At 43.6% G+C, this 18,073-nt stretch overlaps 1 protein-coding gene across 1 annotated transcript in view; it reads right to left on the bottom strand.

Moving 5' to 3' along the window:
- The window catches only part of LOC126235432 (hexamerin-like), a 71,447-nt gene extending 54,077 nt beyond the window's left edge, over positions 1-17,370 (bottom strand). The window contains exon 1 of the mRNA XM_049944155.1: positions 17,286-17,370. Within this exon, the coding sequence (XP_049800112.1) occupies positions 17,286-17,370 (85 nt within the window). The remainder of the gene's footprint in view (positions 1-17,285) is intronic.
- Between the last annotated feature and the right edge of the window lie 703 nt (positions 17,371-18,073).

Below are 18,073 nucleotides of genomic sequence, written 5' to 3'. Positions count from 1 at the left end.
GGCACAGTGGTTATCGTCGCGGGTTCATCATTTTGCGCCTCGTGTTCGGAACCGGAATATTACTTCTATTTTTGCTTTTCCTTTATTTACCCGTGTCTGTACAAGATTACTACACGAATGTTTTCCTTTGTATACTGATACAACCTTAGCCTTATTCGTCTACTAATTGTAAGTCAGCCAACTAATTTAAAAAAAGAAAGAAAACATTATTCCAAATTGTTTTCGAAGAAAGTCCTATAGTGTATCTAGATTCAAACTCAGCTGCAAGCATCAGTTTTCGGAAAAGTGATCCGTCATACATGGTTTGCCGCGAAATTATTGCCGATGTGCGAAATCTTCACTAATGTTAACGGCGGTTCTTTCACGAATGAGATTCATATTAAGAAATGTCACTGTGGCAAACCCGTCTTTCCTAGACGGTTGTGATGTTCGAAATATCTGTGTTTCGAAAGTGTCTGCGATAGGTATCATCCAAGGAAATGCACCAAATCTTCCTGAAGAATAAACATATGAATAAAACACACTGAAAAGCCAAAGAAACTGGTACATCTGCCTAATATTGTATAGGGCCCTTGCGAGCAAGCAGGAGTGCCGCTACACGGTTTGGCATGGACTCGACAAGTGTCTAAACAAATGCTGGAGGGAACTGACACCATGAATTCTGCAGCGCTGTCCATAAATCCGTAACACTACGAGAGGTGGAGATTTCTTCTGAACAGCACGTTGTAAGGCATCCCACGTATGCTCAATAATATTCATATCTGGGGAATTTGGTGGCCAGCGGAAGTGTTTAAACTCAGAAGAGTATTCCAGAAGCTACTGTAGCAATTCTGGCATTGTCCTGCTGGAATTGCCGAAGTCCGTCGGAATGCACAATGGGCAAGTATTGATGCAGGTGATAAGACAGGATACTTACATACGTGTCACCTGTCAGAGTCGTATCTAGACGTATCAGGGGTCCCATATCGCTCCAATTGCACACGCCCCACACCATTTCAGAGCGTCCACGTCCTTGAACATTCCACTGCTGACATGCAGGGTCCACGGATTCACGAGATTGTCTCCATACCCGTACACGTCTATGCGCTCGATACAATTTGAAACGAGACTCTCCGACCAACATCAACAGTAAAAAGTTGATGTTGACGGGCTCAGGTGAGGCCTAAAGTTTTGTGCCGTGCAGTCATCCAGGGTACACGAGTGGGCCTTCGGCTCCGAAAGCCCATATGGATGATGTATCGTTGAATGGTTCGCACGCTGACACTTGTTGATGGCCCAGCACTGAAATCTGCAGCAATTTGCGGAAAGGTTGCTCTTCCGTCACGTTGAACTATTCTCTTCAGTCGTCGTTGGTCCCGTTCTTGCAGGATCTTTTTCCGGTCGTAGCGATGTCGGAGATTTGATGTTTTACAGTATTCCTGATATTCACGGTACACTTATGAAATGGTCGTACGGGAAAATCCCCACTTCATCGCTACCTCGAAGATGCTGTGTCCCATAACACCACGTTCAATCACATTTAAATCTTGATAACCTGTCATAAGCGATCTAACAACTACGCTAGACACTTGCTGTCTTGTATAGGCGTCGGCGAACGCAGCTCCGTATTTTGCCTGTTTAAATCTCTCGATATTTATATACGCCTGCTTGTACCAGTTTCTTTTGCGCTATGGTGTATTAGAATTAATCTAATAACTGATATGAGAATGAAATATAGGAATATTACATATACGAGGGCAGTTCAATAAGTAATGCAACACATTTTATTTCTGAAACAGGGGTTTTTTATTCAGCATTGAAATACACCAGGTTATTCCCCAATCTTTTAGCTACACAACACTATTTTTCAACGGAATCTCCATTCAATGCTACGGCCTTACGCCACCTTGAAATGAGGGCCTGTATGCCTGCACGGTACCATTCCACTGGTCGATGTCGGAGCCAACGTCGTACTGCATCAATAACTTCATCATCCGATTAGTGCGTCCCACGGATTGCGTCCTTCATTGGGCCAAACATATGGAAATCCGACGGTGCGAGATCGGGGCTGTAGGGTGCATGAGAAAGAACAGTCCACTGAAGTTTTGTGAGCTCCTCTCGGGTGCGAATAGTTGTGTAAGGTCTTGCGTTGTCATGAAGAAGGAGAAGTTCGTTCTGATTTTTGTGCCTACGAACACGCTGAAGTCGTTTCTTCAATTTCTGAAGAGTAGCACAATACACTTCAGATTTGATCGTCTGACCATGGGGAATGACATCGAACAGAATAACCCCTTCAGCGTCCCAGAAGACTGTAACCATGACTTTACCGGCTGAGGGTATGGCTTCAAACTTTTTCATGGTAGGGGAGTGGGTGTGGCGCCACTCCATTGATTGCCGTTTTGTTTCAGGTTCGAAGTGATGAACCCATGTTTCATCGCCTGTAACAATATTTGACAAGAAATTGTCACCCTCAGCCACATGACGAGCAAGCAATTCCGCACAGATGGTTCTCCTTTGCTCTTTATGGTGTTCGGTTAGACAACGAGGGACCCAGCGGGAACAAACTTTTGAATATCCCAACTGGTGAACAATTGTGACAGCACTACCAACAGAGATGTCAAGTTGAGCACTGAGTTGTTTGATGGTGATCCGTCGATCATCTCGAACGAGTGTGTTCGCACGCTCCGCCATTGCAGGAGTCACAGCTGTGCACGGCCGGCCCGCACGCGGGAGATCAGACAGTCTTGCTTGACCTTGCGGCGATCATGACACACGCTTTGCCCAACGATTCACCGTGCTTTTGTCCACTGCCAGATCACCGTAGACATTCTGCAAGCGCCTATGAATATCTGAGATGCCCTGGTTTTCCGCCAAAAGAAACTCGATCACTGCCCGTTGTTTGCAAAGCACAACCGTTACAGACGCCATTTTAACAGCTCCGTACAGCGCTGCCACCTGTCGGAAGTCAATGAAACTATACGAGACGAAGCGGGAATGTTTGAAAATATTCCACAAGAAATTTCCGGTTTTTTCAACCAAAATTGGTCGAGAAAAAAAATGTGTTGCATTACTTATTGAACTGCCCTCGTACATCTACGTGATTACTCTGCTATTCACAATAAAGTGCCTGACAGAGGGTTCAATGAACCACCTTCAAGCTGTCTCTCTACCGTTCCACTCTCGAAAGGCAAGCGGGAAAAACGAGCTCTTAAATTTTTCTGTGCGAGCCCTGATTTCTCTTATTTTATCGTGCTAATCATTTCTTCCTATGTAGGTGGGTGCCAACAGAATGTTTTCGCAATCGGAGGAGAAAACTGGTGATTGAAATTTCATGAGAAGATCCCGTCGCAACGAAATACGCCTTTCTTTTATAAATTAGAAAGATTTTAACCGCTCAACGTTCTATACAACATAAAAAACTAAATTCCGTCCGAACCTGATTTGAAAGCCCAGTGGTACTCACCGACCGCCGTGTCATCAGCAGACCGGTGATTAGTGGAACTAGTTCCTGACGCCGACGATTCCTGATATAGAGGTGCTCTTCCGGCCGTTGTCGGTTTTCGTGAGCGTAGCGGCTACTTCCTCAACAAGTAGCTTCTTAATTGGCCTCACAAGGCCTGAGTGCCCCCCGCTTGCCTACAGGGCTCGGCAGACCGGACGGTCACCCATTCGAGTGCTGGCCAAGTCCTATATCACTTAACTTCGGTGATTCGACGGGAACTGGTGTTACCACCGCGGCAATGCGTGGCCATACAGACATATATTACAAGTGTAATAAATGTGTGACACTTATTGCGAAATTCAGTTGTAATTATACAATAAATTTGACGAGAAACATTCGTGTACTAACCTTCTAAAGATATGGATAAATAAATGAAATCAATAGAAAATGAAATAAATAAAAACAATGACCAGGTTTCGAACGCAGATCACAAAATTAAGAATCTGAGATGCTATCCAACGAGTTATCCTTTCGTCTGAGTATGTGTGGTGGTAAAATGCACGAAAAGTATATCGAAAATACATCGGATACTTTGACGTTATTTCAGAAACGGTTGAGTATTTAAGGAGAAGCCGAGGCAAGTGTTCGCTTATTTTGACTTCTCTTCCATTGAGTGAAGTTCCTGGAAAATCGCGTGATGATGGCACTTGCCGCGTACTTCTCGTATGGTAAAGTGTCATTTCCTATAGGACACAGAGACAGGGTAAGCTATGATTTTGTATATGCTAGCTTCTGGCGCATCAGATAGGGCTTAGTACCAACTACACTCCTGGAAATGGAAAAAAGAACACATTGACACCGGTGTGTCAGACCCACCATACTTGCTCCGGACACTGCGAGAGGGCTGTACAAGCAATGATCACACGCACGGCACAGCGGACACACCAGGAACCGCGGTGTTGGCCGTCGAATGGCGCTAGCTGCGCAGCATTTGTGCACCGCCGCCGTCAGTGTCAGCCAGTTTGCCGTGGCATACGGAGCTCCATCGCAGTCTTTAACACTGGTAGCATGCCGCGACAGCGTGGACGTGAACCGTATGTGCAGTTGACGGACTTTGAGCGAGGGCGTATAGTGGGCATGCGGGAGGCCGGGTGGACGTACCGCCGAATTGCTCAGCACGTGGGGCGTGAGGTCTCCACAGTACATCGATGTTGTCGCCAGTGGTCGGCGGAAGGTGCACGTGCCCGTCGACCTGGGACCGGACCGCAGCGACGCACGGATGCACGTCAAGACCGTAGGATCCTACGCAGTGCCGTAGGGGACCGCACCGCCACTTCCCAGCAAATTAGGGACACTGTTGCTCCTGGGGTATCGGCGAGGACCATTCGCAACCGTCTCCATGAAGCTGGGCTACGGTCCCGCACACAGTTAGGCCGTCTTCCGCTCACGCCCCAACATCGTGCAGCCCGCCTCCAGTGGTGTCGCGACAGGCGTGAATGAAGGGACGAATGGAGACGTGTCGTCTTCAGCGATGAGAGTCGCTTCTGCCTTGGTGCCAATGATGGTCGTATGCGTGTTTGGCGCCGTGCAGGTGAGCGCCACAATCAGGACTGCATACGACCGAGGCACACAGGGCCAACACCCGGCATCATGGTGTGGGGAGCGATCTCCTACACTGGCCGTACACCACTGGTGATCGTCGAGGGGCCACTGAATAGTGCACGGTACATCCAAACCGTCATCGAACCCATCGTTCTACCATTCCTAGACCGGCAAGGGAACTTGCTGTTCCAACAGGACAATGCACGTCCGCATGTATCCCGTGCCACCCAACGTGCTCTAGAAGGTGTAAGTCAACTACGCTGGCCAGCAAGATCTCCGGATCTGTCCCCCATTGAGCATGTTTGGGACTGGATGAAGCGTCGTCTCACGCGGTCTGCACGTCCAGCACGAACGCTGGTCCAACTGAGGCGCCAGGTGGAAATGGCATGGCAAGCCGTTCCACAGGACTGCATCCAGCATCTCTACGATCGTCTCCATGGGAGAATAGCAGCCTGCATTGCTGCGAAAGGTGGATATACACTGTACTAGTGCCGACATTGTGCATGCTCTGTTGCCTGTGTCTATGTGCCTGTGGTTCTGTCAGTGTGATCATGTGATGTATCTGACCCCAGGAATGTGTCAATAAAGTTTCCCCTTCCTGGGACAATGAATTCACGGTGTTCTGATTTCAATTTCCAGGAGTGTATTTCAAATTACTCTACGTTTCCAGATTGTTGTGTAAACAACTACAGTTTCGTCAGCCTGTCTTTCATTTAAACTCTCCCCATTGCTGCTTACCCGTCAAAGCCGAATCAGAAACGTCAGCTATTCATACTTCTTAACGATAAACATCCCTATTCAAGAGAAAATGGAAACTACTACATTAAGTCTTTCTTCCTGTGTTAGTCCGCAGCTCGTGGTCGTGCGATAGCGTTCTCGCTTCCCGCGTCCGGGTTCCCGGGTTCGTTTCCCGGCGGGGTCAGGGATTTTCTCTGCCTCGTGATGACTGGGTGTTGTGTGATGTCCTTTGGTTAGTTAGGTTTAAGTAGTTGTAAGTTCTAGCGGACTGATGACCATAGATGTTAAGTCCCATAGTGCTCAGAGCCATTTGAACCATTTTTTTTTTCTTCCTGTGTTATTGATTCGAGTGGTCTATTATTTGTGAATCTGCTTTCGTCGTTCATCTAAGCCTCGCGCCTCAGTAGTGTGTTTACATTTTGCGGCGTGCACTGCAGCTGTAGCGGTTATAAGCTAAGTACTGACAAACTTATTTGTGCTCTGTGATACAGTTATTAAATTTAATAGATTTCAGCGGTGTTGCGTGCCGTTTGTGGCGAAATAACGACTTAATAAACTTTTGTAATCGTTCGCTCGCTGTGTTTTATAGAGTTTTCAGTGTGTTGAAGTCGTTTAGTAAATTTCGTGCTTTAGTTTTCAACTGACGTTTATTATTCTTTCTAGTGAAAAATTTCAGTAAAATTTTATCTAGTGGTTTAACTTCGTTTAGTGTTACAGTGGTCGTTTTAATTTTTTGGTTTTAGCTAATAATTTTGTGAAGTTTTGCTGGTATTGGTATCGACTGTGATGTAGTAGTATTAATACAAGTAGCTGCTTTCTTAGTAGTCAGAGAATTTCGGGACCATTATTGTTAGTTCTTAAATAGTTCTACTGGTGTAACTGAACTTTGGTAACGTAGACGTATAGTTTTTTTCAGTAACTGTAAAATTTTACCATGAGTGAAAAGTGTGGGCTCTGTCGTAGGTTTGTGATTAGTGGATTACGGTGTGGGATTTGTTCAAAGTATTTTCATTGGGGGGAATGCAGTGGGGAAGCCAGTGGTCATTTTAGGGAGATCCTCTCCTGGGAATGTAGAATCTGTAGTAGAAACAAGTTAATAGAGGATCAGGAGCGTAAGATCTGTGCCCTTCAGGTGCAGTTACAATGCGCAAAGGAGGAACTAGATAGGTTGAGGAGGGTGAAGGGTGGTGGGGAATGGGAACTGGCAGTTGGCAAGAAGGTAGCTAGGAAGAGGAGGTATTCAGACAGTTTTACTTTGCGTACATGCAATATATACGACCAACTGTCAGAGTTGAGAGGAGCCTCGTGTAGCCGTAGATGTAGGTAACTTGCAGCAGTCCTCAGCAATTAGGAAGCCTAGGTTAGTTGCAAAGTCTAGCAGAAAGAAGGTTCTGCTGCTAGGTAGTTCGCACGGTAGAGGTGTGGGCCAGCAGTTGCAGGAAGTGTTGGGGAGTGAGTACCAGGTCACCAGCATTGTGAAGTCTAGTGCAGGGTTGGCTCACGTGACTGAAAGCATAGGGGAGTTATGTAAGAATTTTACGAAAGAGGATCAGGTAGTGATAGTGGGTGGAGCAGGGAACAGTCTCGATAGGGACGAGGAATATGATGTCAGTGGTGAGTTGGTTAAGTTAGCTACTCAAACTGGTGCACTAATGTGCATTTCGTGCAACTGTTTCAGCGTCATGATCGGCCTCACCTTAATGCGGCTGTTAGGCGCGTTAATGTGGGGTTGGGGAGGGCACTGATGGCGGAGGGCATGGATCACATCTCAGTGGTGCCAGTTGGGTCTATCAGTAGATGGGGTTTCACTAGGCATGGCCTGCACCTCAATAGGTATGGGAAGGGGAGGCTGGCTAAGCTTATAGGTGACAGTGTAGAGGGTGGTGGTGGTAGTGGTGTCACTCATGGAAAAATTCCTGTAGTAGTTGGTGTTAGAGCTGCACCTTTTTTAGACTGAAGTCAGCTGATAGGTATACCTGCTTAAAGGAAGTCCCTCTAAGGGCTCACCTCCAGAGGATGTAATGTTTCCAAGTAGAGAAGGAATTAGCATATTTCATCAAAATGTAAGAGGTATTAGAGATAGTTAGTGAGCTAACTCTGAAATTATTAGTATATCAGAGCACCACTTAAATAATTTGATAATTCAGAGGCTTCCTTTACCAGGCTACAGATTAGCTGGCTGTTTCTCAAGGAGTTCCTTGCGGGGTGGGTGAGTGGCTCTGTACGTAAAAAACAGTATTTCATTTGAGTCCATAGACGTATCACGACACTGCACTGAACAGATATTTGAAAGTTGTGCAGCATTAGTTGAATTTAGTGAAACTAAACTTCTAATTGCTGTTGTTTATAGGTCCCATAACTCCGACTTCAGAGCATTTTTGCTTAAGCTAGAGAGGGTTCTTGATTCACTTTGTAGGAAGTAGCAGAAAGTAGTTATATGTGGTGACTTCAATATTAATTTTGTACATGGTTGTGCAAGAAAAAGGATGTTGGTAGATCTCTTAAATTCATATGATCTGATGCAAACTGTGTTTTTTCCAACTAGGCTGCAGGGGAACAGTAGCACAGTCATAGACAATATTTTTATTATTTTTATTCATTCTTCGTTACTAGATGGGCATTCTGTTAGTAAAAGGGTGAATGGCCTTTCAGTCCATGATGCACAAATTTTAACACTAAAAGGTTTTTGTACTCAAACCAATGTCGTATTTAATTACAAACTACGCAGGAAAGTTAATCCAACAGCAATAGAGAGTTTTTCAAAACTTGTCAAGGAACAAGAGTGGCAAGATGTTTATAGTGCCGATAATATAGATGATAAATACAATGCTTTCCATAACACATTTCTTATGCTCTCTGAGAGTTGCTTTCCATTAGAACATTCTAAACGGGGTACTAGCAGTAACGGACAGCCCAGTTGGCTGACTAGTGGGATAAGGATATCATGTAGAACAAAGAGGGAATTATATCAAAATGTTAGAAGTAGTCACAATCAAGCTACAGTAGCCCATTACAAACAGTATTGTAAGGTGTTTAAAAATGTTATTAGCAAGGCAAAAAGCATGTGGTATGCAAATAGAATAGCTAATTCACAGGATAAAATTAAAGCCATATGGTCAGTTGTGAAGGAAGTGTCGGGTTAGCAGCACAAGGTTGATGATATAAAGTCAGTTCGCAGTAATAATATTTCTGTTACTGATAAATCAGATGTATGTACAGTATTTAACAACCATTTTCTGAGCATTGCAGGTGAATTAAATAAAAATTTAGTTTCTACAGGAAGTCATATAAATTTCTTAGCAAATGCCTTTCCGAGATTGACATCTGAAATACTCCGCTGTGATACAGACAAGAGGGAGATTGAGTCAATAATTAAATCACTGAAGACTAAGGACTCTCATGGTTATGATGGAGTGTCTAGTAGAATATTAAAGTACTGTGCTGCACATGTTAGTCCTGTATTTAGCCGTATTTGTAATTTTTCCTTTAGGAATGGTCAGTTTCCTGAGCGATTAAAGTACTCAGTAGTAAAGCCGCTTTATAAAAAGGGAGAAAGGGATAATGTAGATAATTTTAGACCTATTTCTATGCCGTCAGTGTTTGCAAAAGTTATCGAAAAGGTTGTGTATGTAAGGTTAATTGATCATTTTATATCACACGATTTGCTATCGAATGTACAGTTCGGCTTTAGAAGTCGTTTGACAACTGAAAATGCTATATTCTCTTTTCTCTGTGAGGTACTGGATGGGCTAAACAAAAAGTTTCGAACGCTTGGCGTATTTTTTGATTTAACAAAGGCATTTGACTGTGTTGATCTCACAATATTGCTCCAGAAGTTGGACCATCACGGAATAAGGGGAGTAGCTCATAATTGGTTCACCTCTTACTTTAGCAACAGGCAGCAAAAGGTCATTATTCACAATGTTGATAACGGTTGTGATGTGGGGTCTGAGTGGGGTACTGTCAAGTGGGGGGTGCCCCAGGGATCGGTGTTGGGGCCGCTCCTGTTCCTTGTTTATATAAATGATATGCCCTCTAGTATTATGGGTAACTCTAAAATATTTATGTTTGCTGATGACACTAGCTTGGTAGTAAAGGATGTTGTGTGCAACATTGACTCGGTTTCAAGTAGTGCAGTACATGACCTCAGTTCATGGCTCGTAGAAAATCAACTAACGTTAAATCACAGTAAGACTCAGTTTTTACAGTTTCTAACACACAATTCAACAAAATTTGACGTTTTAATCTCACAGAACGGGCATATGATTAGTGAAACTTCAAATGGTTCAAATGGCTCTGAGCACTATGGGACTTAACATCTATGGTCATCAGTCCCCTAGAACTTAGAACTACTTAAACCTAACTAACCTAAGGACATCACACAACACCCAGTCATCACGAGGCAGAGAAAATCCCTGACCCCGCCGGGAATCGAACCCGGGAACCCGGGCGCGGGAAGCGAGAACGCTACCGCACGACCACGAGCTGCGGACGATTAGTGAAACTGAACAGTTCAAATACCTAGGTGTTCAGATAGATAGTAAGCTGTCGTGGAAAGCCCTCGTTGAGGATCTTGTTCAAAGACTTAATACTGCCATTTTCACTATTCGAACGGTATCGAAAGTGAGTGATACTTCAACACGTAAATTAGTCTATTTTGCTTATTTTCATTTACTTATGTCGTATGGTATTATGTTTTGGGGTAACTCTTCTCATTCTAGAAGGATATTTTTGGCTCAGAAACGGGCGGTTCGGGTGATAAGTGGTGTGAGTTCACGAACCTCTTGTCTACCTCTGTTCACGAGTCTGGGTATTTTGACATTGGCCTCTCAATATGTATATTCCTTATTCTCGTTTCTTGTTACCAATATTAGTTTATTTCCAACAATAAGCAGCTTTCACTCGGTTAATACTCGGCAGAAATCAAACCTCCATTTGGATCGGGCTTCCTTAACTCTTGTGCAAAAAGGTGTGCAGTATACTGCTGCATCCATTTTCAATAAGCTGCCACTCGAATTCAAAAATCTTAGCAGTAATCCACGCACTTTCAAATCGAAATTGAAGAGTTTCCTCATGGGTCACTCCTTCTATTCTGTCGAGGAGTTCCTTGAAAAATTAAGATGATTCTCATTGTATTGCTGATAGCGTTTGCTTAAACTTATAGACTGATTTTCTTTCAGGTTCATGAATATTTATTTTTATCTGTTATTACTTTTATGTTGTACTGACACGTTCCATGACCTTGGAGATTTGCTCCTCAATTTGGTACTACGGAACTTGACATGTAAATAAATAAATAAATAAATAAATTTCTTAAATTTGAAAAAAAATATCTGTCCTGTCTTAGCCTGGAGACACCTGAATTCTTCTTAAAGTAAAGTCTACAAATACTACTCGTAACTGTCACTAAACAAAAAACACTTTAAATAAACGTTTTATTCAGAGTGGCTAACGACATGTTACCCAAAAAATAAATACATTTCTTAACGGAACGTAGTTTTACATTTTACCTAATGGCTCAAATGGCTCTGAGCACTATGGGACTTAACACCTGAGGTCATCAGTCCCCTAGAACTTAGAACTACTTAAACCTAACCAACCTAAAGACATCACATACATCCATGTCCCAGGCAGGATTCGAACCGGCGACTGTAGCAGTCACGCGGTTCCAGACTGAAGCGCCTAGAACCGCACGGCCACACCGGCCGGCGCACATTTTACCTAAGTATTCGTTCAAATTGTTTACCATCGACTGCAAGGCAAATTTGCTATCGCATCTCGAGAGATAGATGAACAGATGAAAGTAGATTGGACGATATGTCGTTTCATGCTGCTGCGATTCGACGACGCATATCATCTGGCGTAGTTGTGGCTTCATGATAGACTACATCTATCAGTCCTCCCCATAGTACGAAATCAAGAGGAGACCTGGCCTGTCGCTATACTGCAACATTCCAGCCTATCCAACGATCAGGAAACTTTTCATTCAGGTTTTACGCTGCAACAGAGCGTGCACTTTCAGCTGCCCAGTAGCGCATATTACGTAAATTTACATCACTATGATTCGTGAACATTGCTTCGTCGGTAAAAAGCACACGTTGGAAAAAACGTAGTATCGTCTCTCAAGCGATGCAGAGCAAAACAACAAAATTCTATGAGACTATCGAAATCGCGTTCTCCCAGTTCCTGATGCAGTGACAGACTGTATGGGTAGAATTTATGTCTCTGCAAGATGCGAATGGCGCTCCCGCCGCTGAGCCTACATTACTTGGCAATACATCTCGTCCCACCATTCGCCGTATATAAGTAGCATGTACAACTCCTTCTCACTGGTGTACATGTGCATGCAAGGAACGTTGAAAGAGCAATAACTTGCTGATAGAAGACACAGCTACTGCTAAGTCTACAATGCAGACAAGTAAACAGATGAAAGGCTTGATACAACGACGTAGACAGGCATGAGCGTGTTTACAATGGAATAGTAGATTCCGGCAGACTTTGCCTTTCAGTTTTAGGATATTTCTCGGATTCTTTTGCGACGAGTTTCAACCTCAGCAGTAACAAGCATGGTACTCGTCTTCTCAAGCCCTTTCGGAGGCCGTTAAAGAAATTACGTTATCCTATTTCAAAAAACAATACTTGCTTCAATATCTCGATCGATGCAAGAGTTAAGACTCTTTATCACATGCCAAAGAACACACCCATTAGCGTACTATCCTGAAACCTGGCTCTGATACCTGGAACGGTTCACTGAATAAAAGGGGTGTTAAGTGACTCAACACGTATATGGAGTCTTTAAAAAAAGTATGCCATATTTTGAGAGATAGTAGTATGGATCCAAACAAGAAACATTTGTCCTGTAAACTAGATCTCTGAAATGCCTAGTTTAAGAGCTATGAGCCATTATTCATCATCGCTGTTGTGAAATCCATCTCTTCTACTCAACAAGTGCTCATAGCATTTACGGTATGATTTTAGAGTCCATGCTTACTGGACTACTTTTTTTGTTTTGGCCCATGCTACCATATCCGGACACTCCCGAAAACATACGTTTTTCAAAGTAGGTGCATTGTGCTGCCACCTACAGCCAGGTAATCCATATCAGCGACCTCAGTAGTCACTAGACAATGTGAGAGAGCAAAATGGGGCTCTCCGCGGAACTCACGGACTTAGTAAGTGGTCAGGTGATTGGGTGTCACTTGTGTCATACGTCTGTACGCGAGATTTCCAAACTCCTAAACATCCCCAAGACCACTGTTTCCGAAGTCATACTGAAGTGGAAACGTGAAGGGACACGTACAGCACAAAAGCGTACAGGCCGACCTCGTCTGTTGTCTGACAGAGACCGCTGACAGTTGAAGAGGATCGTAATGTGTAATAGGCAGACATCTATCCAGACCATCCCACAGGAATTCCAAACTGCATCAGGATCCACTGCAAGTACTGTGACAGTTAAGCGGGAGGTGAGAAAACTTGGATTACATGGTCGTGCGACTGCTCATAAGTCACACATCATGCCGGTAAATGCCAAACGACGCCTCGCTTGGTGTAAGGATTGTAAACATTTCACTATTGAACAGTGGAAAAAAAAATATTTTGGAACGCCGACTTCGAGCCAGGTCTCACCGGCTGTCATCGATACCTCTCCTCAGTGCAGCACTCCGTGATGAATGGGCTGCCATTCCCCAAGAAACCTTCCACCACCTGATTAAATGTATGCCTACGAGAATGGAAGCTGTCATCAAGGCTAGGGGTGGGCCAACACCATATTGAATTCCAGCATTACGGATGAAGTGTGCCATGAACTTGTAAGTCATTTTCAGCCAGGTGTCCGGATACTTTTGATCACAGAGTGTCGTTCAGCTGCCTCTACCACTGAGATTTATGCAGCCTGGCAACACCTTCGAATACCACGTGCAAGATTTTCATATTCTCTCACTCGCTACAAGCGAACTGTTAATCCTACAGATAAAATGGACAGGATCTTTTTATTGCAAATTTAATATAGTTACATTTTGTACTGGGATACTTTTCACTGCGAGCCACGGTTTTAGAGTTATACAAGAAAAACCAGGTTAAAGGTCATTTCTGTACTTTTTTTTTTTTTTGAATTATTTGAAAACTACGTACTCAGCCGAAAACGCAACCCAGTAGGCTACTTTGTCTACATTACATTTTCTATAAAAAGGTAATGTTCATTTTTTTTGTAGGGCAAATAGTTAGCATGTAGCGAGCGAGAGAATATGAAATCCTGAGTGTGGTATTTTAAGGCATTGCAGGTTGCATGGAACCAAGAGTAGGGGCAGCTGAATCGCACTGTGCGTTTGAGCATGTATGTGTGTGTGTGTGTGTGTGTGTGTTTGTCTGCAAACTGAAAATCGGACTAGAACGTTGTAAGTGAATCATTGTCTACGGAAATAAATATTGAAGAAGGTAGAACAATTTGAAATTGATGTAGTTGGAGGAAATAATAAATTTAATGGTACTGAAAAGGAACTGGGAAGAAAAATAACCCTTAGAAAGAATTGTTAAGAGGAGAGTCGTATTAAGGACACAAGGAAAAATATTTGGAAATAGTTTAACGGCACTGGAGGAGCGACAGTGGGAAGATTATGAGCGCAGTCAAAAGCTATAAGATGTAGAACAGATTATAGAAATTGGTGGGAGTACTAAAAGCGTAGGGAAGATTTTTTTTGTAGAAAATAGGATGTGAAACCAATATAATGACGTATCAACTAAAGAAAGGCGTCCGTAAAAAGTTAACGAAGAGAACGACATTGGACTGGGAATAAATGGCGAATGTTAAACGAAAGAGTCCTATGTGTATTATATTAAGCCCCTATTACACGATGCGCCTAAACCGTACACCTATGCACCAAACGGGCATATCTATAACTACATACTGGTTCACGTAACAGGGCATTTATCGGTATTTTATTCATAATGTAGGCTGGTATGATCACTAAACGTACAAATATATGATTTAATTCTTACTTTTGAGAATGTGAGACAGACTGTGTCGCACTTGCTAATTCCATCTTCTGTCATAGACAGCAGCTTCTCGAAACAGGCCATGTCCATCTCCACAAAGCTACGAAATTCATGCGGGTCTTCGAGCCTCAGTTCTTTCATAAGCAGTGAATATAATCCCCTGCCTTTGTCCCTTCTTTTCAGCCAGGATCGAACTCAACAACGTCTGGCTTTTTGTTTTCGTCGTCGTTCTGCCCTAATCAGAAGATTTACTGTCACTGCCGGGGCAATAGCTCCAAAAACAAGTGGGTCCTCCATGTGCAAAATTCTGTATAAATACATATACCTGTTTAACCAATTGTCTTAAGATAAAACTAATTGTTGAGTCTGTAATTCCGAACAGTAATTACCCACATAAGAGAATAACAAAAAATGATAAAAAACAATTTCTTATGAAATAGGAACCTCGAATCACATAAATAATTCGAATGGATGATGTTCCAATATGTCACACGGTCCCCCTTGTGTTTCGTGCTGTAGAACGAACGACTTTACAAGAGATCAGACGGTTCTGTTTGCGTTTCGCGCGTTATCACTGTCTACTGCGCATGTGTGCCAGGTATATCTCGCGTGGATGGTGTAATAGGTCTACGTGAACAAGCATGTAGTTACAGATATGTAAGCTTGGGGCGCTGGTGCATAAGTATATGGTTTAGTTGCATCGTTTAATATAGGCTTAAAACCAGCTTTACACATCCACCTTTGGCAGGTACGTCTAACAACATGTGGGTGAGAGCCATGTCTTAATATAACTCGGTGGAGATATGAGTGGTGTCTGTTCGGTCGAACATGATCGACATGGGTAGTGGCTGTTCTGTCAGACATGTGAGACAGAAAAGACGCCACTCATATCTGTAGTTCTGTTTGACAAAAACTTCCAGTCCAGATGCACAACCAATGTCCGAACACTTATGGGAATCAGATATCTGGGAGTAGCGGTTTAATGGGCGGGAAACGTTGAGGTGCCGCGTGGAGTGGCCGTGGGCTCTGAGACGCCTTGTCACGGACTACTTGTTCTTACAAGGGAACCTTCCCATCGCACCCCCCTCAGATTTAGTTATAAGTTGGCACAGTGGATAGGCCTTGAAAAACTGAACACAGATCAATCGAGAAAACAGTAAGAAGTTATGTGGAACTATGAAAAAATAAGCAAAATATACAAACTGAGTAGTCCATGCGCAAGATATGCAACATCAAGGATAATGTGAGCTCAGGAGCGCCATGGTTCCGTGGTTAACGTGAGCAACTGCGGAACGAGAGGTCCTTGGTTCAAGTCTTCCTTCGAGTGAAAAGTTTATTTTCTTTATTTTCGCAAAGTTATGATCTGTCCATTCGTTCCTTGACGTCTCTGTTCACTGTAATAAGTTTAGTATCTATGTTTTGCGACCGCACCACAAAACCGTGCGATTAGCAGACGAAAGGACGTGTCCCTCCAGTGGGAACCGAAAACATTTGATCGCAAGGTCATAGGTCAACCGATTTCTCCACAGGAAAACACGTCTGATATATTCTATACGACACTGATGACGGCATGTGCGTCACATGACAGGAATATGTTGTCGACCCACCTAAGTTGTACACTTGGCGAATGTGTAAAAAGATTCTTCTACCTTGCCCGATTTAGGTTTTCTTGTGGATGTGATAATCACTCCCAAAAAAGTGATGAAAACATAAGAGTTTGTCACATAAACTGCAACAAATGAATGCAACAGTTTCACAGTCGCACATTTTTCCCTGTGCTCTGTCAAAACGTATGTTTTTAACGTTTTCAAATTTTTCCTTGTGTAGACCGTCAAATCCTGCATATGTCCAAGCAAATCTGAACATGTCCCGGAATTTTGGAGAGCGAAGTTGATTATATAAGAAATTAAACTTTATACACGAGGGAAGACCTTAACCAGGGACCGCTCATTCCGCAGCTGCTCACGCTAACCACGGGACCATGACGCTCCTGAGCTCACACTGTCCTTGATGTTGCCTGTCTTTCACATGGACTACTCAGTTTGTATATTTTGCTTACTTTTTCATAGTTCCATACAACTTCTTCCTGTTTTCTCGATTGATCTGTGTTTAGTTGTTCAAGGCCTATCCACTGTGCCAACTTATAACTAAATCTGAGGGAGGTGCGATGGGGGGGTTCCCTTGTTAGCATACATGAAAGTATTGTGTAAGTCTAGGGACCGATGACCTTAGCAGATTGTTCCCTTAGGAATTCACACACATTTGAACATTTGAACATTGCGATGGGACGAGCAGGAAGATGGGACTTTGTGTGTGTCGGGAAGTGTGTCTGGATGACCGAGGCGGTTATAGTAACTGTTCTAGAGAAGCGGAGCATCTGGGTTCGAGACCCAGGCTGGCACAAATTTTCAACTCTCGACTTAGAATTGTCACCACGCGCTGTGCGATACGAAGTCATTATTTCTCTCCTGTCTCTTCCCCATCCTGTATCCTTTCCACCCCTTTCACCACAGTTATTCATAATGTAACTCACCTGTGTCTCGTCTTTCACGGCTGTGTCCAGCGGCCAGGCCCATCAGTGCCACAGCGGCCAGCAGCAACGTCACAGAGGTCTTCATGGCGCTCGTCGTTTGCTGCTGTGCGTCTACGACGAGTCGTTGGCGGACGTGCGGCGGCGTCTTTTATACGGGAGGCCCGACGGAGTGGGCGCGCAGCCTGCCTGCCCCTCTCCCCGCCCCCACCACCCCCTCCTCGTGGTGCCGGCCACGTGTGGCTGTCCGCAGATAACTCTCCGGCCACTAGCCACTAGTTGCTAGCCACTGGCTGCCACACACACCGAAACTTCCCCTTTGAATGTTAAGATAGACTGTGCTGGCAAAACTTCTACGTTACATTATTTTCAAACTCCAGAGTGAAACTGAACATACTGAGACAGTTTTCTCTTTGCTTATTCTCATCAATACTAAACTGACACACAATATTTTAGCGCAACGCAGTCTGACTCTTATATAACACCTACAAAAAAATAGCCCTGACTAACAACAACCTACATCCTTCATGAATCACTTACCTCACAAAAATCTTCGTTACTCGAACTACTGCAATACATCGAGCGCCAATACTGCCAGCTAAATAAAAGATTCTAACTACTGAAGGCACTAACTACTATTAGACATATAGTTAGCAAATGAAAGATTTTGATAGTGAACAAACAATGTATTTACCTTAATAGTGTTCTAAAGCCATTATACATATACAGGGTGATACAAAAAGGTACGGCCAAACTTTCAGGAAACATTCCTCATACACAAAGAAAGAAAA

Source organism: Schistocerca nitens, chromosome 2 (genome assembly GCF_023898315.1).
Source record: "Schistocerca nitens isolate TAMUIC-IGC-003100 chromosome 2, iqSchNite1.1, whole genome shotgun sequence".
NCBI lineage: Eukaryota > Metazoa > Arthropoda > Insecta > Orthoptera > Acrididae > Schistocerca > Schistocerca nitens.
Note: the sequence above shows the minus strand (reverse complement) of the source record. Positions and strands in the feature narration are given on the sequence as shown.